The 8486-nt window shown below is 33.1% G+C and overlaps 2 protein-coding genes across 8 annotated transcripts in view; one reads left to right on the forward strand and one right to left on the reverse strand.

The window, feature by feature from the left end:
• The window catches only part of LOC134261475 (unconventional myosin-VI-like), a 36871-nt gene extending 34916 nt beyond the window's left edge, over positions 1-1955 (forward strand). For all 7 annotated transcript variants that reach the window (XM_062743908.1, XM_062743911.1, XM_062743909.1 and 4 more), the window contains one exon: positions 146-1955. In XM_062743908.1, coding sequence (XP_062599892.1) covers positions 146-339 — 194 coding nt within the window. In that variant the 3' untranslated portion in view covers positions 340-1955. The remainder of the gene's footprint in view (positions 1-145) is intronic.
• A 1495-nt stretch (positions 1956-3450) lies between these two features.
• LOC134261477 (uncharacterized) lies at positions 3451-4320 on the reverse strand. Its single transcript, XM_062743917.1, has one exon. It carries the CDS (start codon positions 4297-4299, stop codon positions 3451-3453), a length of 849 nt encoding a protein of 282 aa, XP_062599901.1. The 5' UTR covers positions 4300-4320.
• Positions 4321-8486: the final 4166 nt, after the last annotated feature.

Below are 8486 nucleotides of genomic sequence, written 5' to 3' on the forward strand. Positions count from 1 at the left end.
GACATTGTAATTAGTAAATAATGATCTGAGTTGGATATCTTCATAAATATTTAATATTGCTGAATATTGCAATTGTTTATTTTTACCTTCCTCTCAAACAGAATTTTTTAAATTTTCTCTTTAAACTTTATTTTATATATTTCAGGAGTTCATGATCTACAGATGTGTGAGCTGAGTTTAGAGGAGACCGGACTTACTCGTAAAAAAGGAGCAGAAATCCTCGGCAAGGACTTTGAAACCGAGTGGAACAAAAATGGCGGTCGGGATCTTCTGACCAAGAACGCTAACAAAGTCTCCTCTGCGTTTCTTAAAAAACGGCTAGGTGTTGTAAGACGGTGAACGATAGGCTTATAATTACAACTGGGGACCAATAGTTTTAGCTAGAATAGATTTTTATTTATTGAGTGGAAGTTTATCTACACAACAAAGAAATGTTTTCTTTTAAAGCTATTTTTATACAAGAGTATTTAGTAGGATGTTGAAATGGAAACCTACACAGGGTTATTTTCCCTCAGATTTTGTAGTCAGTCTAATTTTTGTGTGTTGAAATTTTTCTTACAAATTTTTGTCTTGTAAAATTGTTTGCTTGTATGTTGAGTATTTGTATGCATTTAACAGTTGTTAAAATGAAATATATGTAAGCACCATTAAATTACTTACTTGTTGAATATTTCTCATAAAGGTATCATAATGGTATAGTTTGTATGTATATCGTGAGAAAGAATACAAAGTATAGAATTCTACAAATACAACTGAAAAGTTTTATATCTTCTAACATATGTAGTAGAGAAAAGTATGAAATGTGTATAATATGTATACACATGTACATGATTTTGTGCACTTTAAATTACAATACTTGAAATGGTGAAGGCAAAGTTGAGACTTAGATTTGTAATATTTCAATTGTTGTGAAATGTACATGTGGATGGTTTCTTTTGGATTGTTTGTAGTAGGTAAAAGATCTAATAAATTCGTTAAAAAAACATGAACATGAAAAACATTTCACAAATGTACCCTTGAGTATCAACTAATTATATATACAAAACTGTATTGAACCACTCGAGTATACAGAAATAACAGAAATCTGAAACCAGAGAAACAACACACTGAACATAAATATACAGATGAACTGAAAGAAAAAAAAATTAGTGAAAATACACATTTATTGTGATAGATTACTTGACAACTTATGTAATGTTGAATAGCAGCTGGTCTGAAGTTGTGATCTTTTTTAGTTTTTTTTGCACAATATTGTTTGCATTTTTTTTATTTATGCAGGCTAGGTGGATTTGAATATTTTTAGCTTTATTTTCGGGAACAGCCTTTATTTGGTAAATGCTATTTTGAAAACGGGTTATTTTTTTCATTACAGAATTAATAGATCTTGTATACAGATAATGATAGATGTATGTACATGTATATGGAGCCATCTGATAGGTTTATAACTTTCTTTTATTAAAATAAGGCCACTTTGCCATTATAAATTGTTTGCAATTGCAGTCATCAAAATCTTAATTTTGAAAAAAAAAAGATTCTCCAAATGATATATACATGAAGGAAGAGAACTTTATTATAAACATTAATGTTAAATAAAAAATTAGATATTGCTGGTGCTGAGAAAATGTCTGATAAACATTTCAAATAAAACAATTTCAGAAAACGTTTAACAGATATTGTTACAGAATATACAACATCTAGATTAAGACATGTTTCACTGTAAATTAAAATCTCCTAGAAAAAAGTATTTACACAATGTATTACACAATTTGAACATTTATAAGTGACATTTGTTTCCTATGACCAGCTTGGCCTGGTTATGATGTTGTGAGTGATTGTAATACAAGCACAGCTCTGGTGCTTCTCATTCATCAAAGATTACTGTGATGGATTCGCCTGAATTTATATGTTGTCTATTTTCATGTAAAAGAAACTTGGGCCAATAAATGTGTGCATCTAAAAAATCAAATTTGTTGTATACTTCTTCTGAGATTAATCTCTCTCTTTACACTAAATATAGTGGTGCAAGATCTATACAAGGTGACCTTTGCTCTCCCTACTGATGTCCCCCTACTGATGTACAATATAAGGTGACCTCTGGTCCCCCTACTGATATACAATATTACTTGTTCTCTGGTCACCTTACTGTTGTCCCCAACTGATGTGTACTATAACGTTACATGGAATACAATCATAGGGTGTCCCCTACTGATGTGTACTATAACGGTACATGGAATAAAATCATAGGGGAGACCACAGGTCACCTAACGTAATCCATAAATGTTAAACGCTTATATATCATATATCGCATAAAATTGCAGTTAATGTTGCTCAGCACCCACCCTCCACCCCCTCTATCTTTTCTAACACCCATCAGATGGTTATTCCTTTTTAAAATTTGTTTGTTTTACACTTTAAAGGCTTCACAGTATTACGATTTATTCTATTGTCACTTTACGTATGCAACACACTACATTTTGTAGCGGAGCTCAGGTCCTAGTTCAGCGTACGTTTTATCCTTCTGCGTTTAAGCTTGAGCGCTGAACTTTTTACCAAAGTTGGAGGACATGTTTCCATTGTGCACATGGGTTGTCGAATTTTCCGGAAGTGCCTATTATGGAAGCTCGGTAGAGGTCGAAATTTAGGAACCAGGAGTTATTTTTCGAGACATTTTGTATCAAATCTTTTAAAGTATAATTATTTTGTTAAAACATATTGAGCAATATTTGTACAGAATGACAGGATCTTTAATTTGATATCAAGAAAAAAGTTCTTACTCATCACATTAGGGGCCGAGAGGGACCAAAAGTCTTTATTCGATAACTCTGTAACAGTCAATATTTTGTTTATCTCAACCTAAAACTATATAGTGTGATTTGAATGTCGTATGAAACATAATTAGGGGCCACAAAGGGCCAAAATGCTAAATCTTTGACGCTTTAAATCTCAAAAATGGGAAATATTTTGATAAGTAATATTGAACAAAAGATGTTCAAAATAATGCTCTGAACAATATGCAACCTTTCATTTCTTGCTAAATGTCCCTACTAAGAGTTGAAGGGCTGGCCCCTAAATATTTCTTTTGCAAATTACTCGAACACGAAAAAGAATCTCTGAATAGTTGTTGAACAAAAAGTGTTCAAATTCCTGAGAGCTTTAAGGTAAAATGAAGAAAAAGGTGTTGGGTACTCAAACTAAGGACCGAGAGGGGCCAAAAGTCTTCTATCGATAACTCTTTAACAGTCAATATTTTGTTATACATTACTGAAGCAAAATTGTTTATCTCAACAATCGACAACTATATATTTTGGTTTTAATCATGTTAATGTCGTATGGTACATTCTTCATGTAACTGTGTGTATATAAAAGAAATTAATTGACAATTGCTGTTGTTTTGAAATTGGTGTTTAAAATGTATCATGTTCTGATTCCTTTTGTTTAAAAACAATTTGTTTACATGTATTTAATTTTCTTCACTTGACCACTGAACTGCTCAGTCACAAAGAGGTTGTCTCTGGAGTCTACACATATACCCCGTGGATACTGTAAATCACAGTTATCAATGTAATGGAGGAAATGTCCAGCCTGATCCAGGATGTGGATACGGTGGTTGTTATAGTCTGCCGTCAGGATGTGACTCTGGCTGTCTGTGGTGATGCCAACTGGTCTAAATGAATCCTTGTCAGTATAGGGATGACCAGTGTATGTAAATCGGAGTTTTCCTGCCTGATTAACCACCACTACTGCACTGGCTCCATTGTCAGCCACACAGATATCCAGGTTCCTGTTCTCAGTGACGTATTTACTGAAGACACTAGTTGAATACAGGGGGTTACCCTCACTATCAAACTGAATGCTTTGTTTTACTGTTGTGCCAGAGTAACGGACAACTTTTGTTTGTTCTTCATAATCACCGACCATGATAACCAGGAGGTCACCAGAGGAGGTACTACAGACATATTTAGGTTTCCACCCCTGTAGTCTGATTACTTCCTGTATCTGTTTATTTTTCACTATGTTCACTGTTCTTGTATCAAGGTCAGTATAAACTAGATCTCCACTCTTTATCACTGCTATGTCATATGGTGTGTTCCCTGACTTGGTTTGAATTGACTTTCGTAGTTTCCCCTGGAGGTTGTAGAGTTTCATGATTTTGTCAAATCCACATGTCCAGATTTTTTCATCACTGAGACAGGTAACACTATATAGTTCCTTATACCCAGTATCAATGGTTGTGATCAGTTCTGGTTCATCAAGCAGTGGTTTGACTGGAGAACAGGATACATCTTCTGGTGTCTTCATTGTGTAACTATCTTCTTCTGTTCTAATTATGTCTAGGAAGGTGTGCCCCTTATGTATGTCTGATACACAAAAGGAACACACTGGGATGTCACACTCCTTACAGTGAAGTTCACAGAGTTTTCCAGCATGGGTGGGACAAATAGGTTTAGTGCTCTTTTGTTTGTATGGTACCACTTTATGTTCTTTAGATAAATCAGAGAGATGTTCCCCTTCACAGGCCTTACAGAGTTTGACATGACAAAAGTCACAGTACATTGGGGGAACAGGAGTCTCACAAAGGTTACAGCGCAGGACATCCTGGGCACTGAACACTGGGTCCATTGGGTTTTTAACAAAATTCCTGTAGAAAGATTGAATTTTAAACGTTCCATTATAATTCATATTTTTGCTTGGGTAAATTTATAAATCAGGAGTCAATTGATAATCATGAAAAAAAATAGATTAAGAAATTATAAAAAAAAAAATTAAGCCTTACTTAGTACAGGTTTGACGTAAATACCAACGGTGTATTCAACTCCTGTGCTGTTAATCCCTGTTTTAAACTAAGGTTTTTGTGATCTATTTGAATGTACATTGTATTTTTGGTCATCTAAAGGCGTTTTAAAGTTTAAAGTGTGCATTTTGCATTGACTGAACAATGCATTTAAATGACTCAGACACAAAAAATCGATGCAACTCATTGAATTTTTAATTCCAAAAAATTACACAACATTCACGGGGTAATAAAACAATGAGCAGACACTGAATTGATTAAAAAATAGTTTATATTTAGACTGCTTTAAATGTTTGAATTCAAAAAGGTTTACTAATTTGTATCTTAAATATATTGCAATGTGATCATATAATAACTTTTTGTTAAGATATGTATGCCGTGTTAAACAGTATTTTTGCAGAGCTGAAACCGAACAAAAATTTTCGGAGTATGATAAGCTACCAAAAATGAAGCATTCTTGCAAATTCGATGAAATTTTATTCGGTATTGACAAAGTACTGGTCAGGAAAAGAACACGATATTCTCATGCATATTTATAAAGGATTGACGTTTAACCTGGATCTGCGCATGTGCGCGGGAAAAGCATCGCGAGAATCATCAGGTCGAGGAAAATATTTTTTGTGACGTCTGTTCAGTGAGGGACACAAATAGACCAATCAGCTGAATGAGTTGCATTTAATGCATTTATGGGTTACTAGATAAAATACTACATGTGTTTTTTAAAAAGGCTAGTTTTTTTAAATCGCTCTCAGAAAGACTTGATGCATTGTGTACATTATTATCTACTAATCCCATGCTCATATTTGCATACAAATGATTAACAATGATGAAAATTTCCCCACTCCATTGTACAGGTCCGTTTGCTTAGAGTTTCCCCGTGCTGTACTGCTAGTGGACATTTTCGGTTGGGTGGACACTTACGGATCTTCAGTATGGAGCGCATTATGCGCCAAAAATATTTTATTTCAATTACAATGTATGGAAAGTAATTTTAACTGCTATGTTTACTCCCTGAATGGGATATCGTCTATTATCCCTTTTGGTTTTTTAATATGAACTACATAACATATGTAGATGAAACTTACATACCATACATCTTGCCTTCTTAGAAATATAGTTGGGCTAATAAAATAAAATTGGTCAAGGAATTCCAGGCCTTTAAAAACTATTCCAGTTTGAGGGCACAACCAAGCATTTCGATGAACACCATTAAGAAAAATTAATTCAGGTATATGTAGCATCGGGTTTTTTTTTTAAAGTGGGTGGAGGGATAGAACAGTTAGAATAAAAATCAACTAGCTCGACAAAATCTGACAAGTAAAATACTGTGAAATCACTAATTTTCGTGGGGTTTAATTTTCGTTGTTTTCGCGAGATGAAGAGACCCACAAATTTATATCCATCTCGAAATGTAAATTTTCATGTGCACAAGTACTGAAAAGTTCTTCATCCACGAAATCAAATCCCCACGAACCAACAATTTTTCCTCAAACCAAAAATATGTGATTTTCAGTAGGTTCCAATATCTTTCTTTACTAAATTTTATTCAATCACTACAATTTACTGCCAACTTTAAATTTCACTTTCGAATTAGCCCGAGCCAATGCTGATAACCTACTTGCAAGATTTTTTTGGTTCATATGTAAAGTGTATGTATGTATATGTACTGTGGTTCATATGTAAAGAATATATTTGTATGATGTAGAAGTATTCTTGTTTTGGCATTCGGTATATTGTGCAGATTTATACATGATATTCTGTGGAATACTTTTTGTTGTTTTGAACCATTAAGAAATGCAGAATCGAATGTATCTTATAACCATTTTGATTGATTAAATTATATCATTTGTTTGTATTAGTTATTTCATTTTGGAACAACATGGTTTCCACACTTCTTTATCCATAGTTTGCATTTTTTTTTTATTTACGCAGGCTAGGTGGATTTGAATATATTTAGCTTTATTTTCTGGAACTGCCTTTATTTGGTAAATGCTATTTTGAAAACAGAATTAATAGATCATGTATACAGATAATGATAGTTGTATGTACATGCATATGGAGCCATCTGATAGGTTTATAACTTTCTTTTATTAAAATAGGCCACTTTGCCATTATAAAATGTCATCAAAATCTTAATTTTGAAAAAAAGATTCTCCAAATGATATATACATAAAGGAAGAGAACTTCATTATAAACATTATTGTTAAATTAAAAATTAGATATCGCTGGTGCTGAAAAAATGTCTGATAAACATTTCAGATAAAACAAAATTTCAGAAAATGTTTAACAGATATTGTTATAGAATATACAACATCTAGATTAAGACATGTTTCACTGTAAATTAAAATCTCCTAGAAAAAGTATTTACACATTGTATTACACAATGTGAACAGTTATAAGTGACATTTGTTTCCTATGATCAGCTTGGCCTGGTTATGATGTTGTGAGTGATTGTAATACAAGCACAGTTCTGGTGCTTCTCATTCATCAATGGTTACTGTGATGGATTCGCCTGAATTTATATGTTGTCTATTTTCATGTAAAAGAAACTTGGGCCAATAAATGTGTGCATCTAAAAAATCAAATTTGTTGTATACTTCTTCTGAGATTAATCTCTCTCTTTACGCTAAATATAGTGGTGCAAGATCCTGGAGGCAACACTTTCGAGATTCTGACGATGTCTTAATCTTCCTAAAAGGAAACTGGGATAAGAAGAAAAATGTACATTTCAAGGTTTAACTGTCTATGTTGATGCATCGGTTTGTTGCTTACCTTTTATTTTTTTTTATGCCACTGAGTGGCGCAGTGGTTAGATCATTTGCTACAGATTCGCAAAGTAAGGAGTTGAACTTCACTTCGTGGGTTCAAATTCCAAAGCCAGACAGAGTTTACAAGTTTATTAGCATTAATGTGGAGATCGGAAATTTAGATGAAACTGTATTAACTGAGAGCCTGTGTGAAAGAAGGTGCTCTGATGAAAAGAGACCGCACTGCTTAATGGCCTTATACTGTGACAGTCTGAGAAAAGGTAAAAATTTGCAGTCCTCTGAAACGTCAATTGGTGGCTTCTCAGTATGATTGCAACGTTTTCGAATGAACATTGAGCACAAACAAAAAACAAACATATATTCTTTAATGCTCTTCATGAACTTGGAAGGTCGGGTATTTATCTCCCATTAACTTCTTTTCTGGAGAAATCACTAGTTACAAGTCAGAGTCACAAGGAATGGAATTACCATACCCTCGACCTACTTCACATGGTTTGGTACATCTTTTAAAGTGTAGTTTACACTACAAGTCTATTTAATTTTTAAATTCTAAGTAGAAAATATTCGAAGAATTATTCTCTTTTCTAAACCTGTGACACGATATTAAATCTCGCCCTAAGAAACAAATCATTTATTTCATCGGCCCTTGAGGAATTTCCACCCTCACAATTTTATAGGTTCAAAATACAAAAACTGCATTTTTATTCAACATACTTCAAACTTCCCGTTTATGGCAAAAAATTTATAGGTCACCATATTATTTAAAGCCATATATGGTGTATTTACACTAAAAATTTTTAGACTAAGATTATAAGAACTTATTAATTGTATCTTTATTGCTTTATATAAAGATAGAACTTTTCCGTAAATTACAACATTTAAGTCAATTGCGTTTTAAAGATATTACAATTTAATTTGGATTCTCG

The sequence above is a fragment of the Saccostrea cucullata genome, unplaced genomic scaffold, assembly GCF_032062105.1.
Source record: "Saccostrea cucullata isolate Sc308-1 unplaced genomic scaffold, CSIRO_AGI_Scuc_v1 ctg2616, whole genome shotgun sequence".
NCBI lineage: Eukaryota > Metazoa > Mollusca > Bivalvia > Ostreida > Ostreidae > Saccostrea > Saccostrea cuccullata.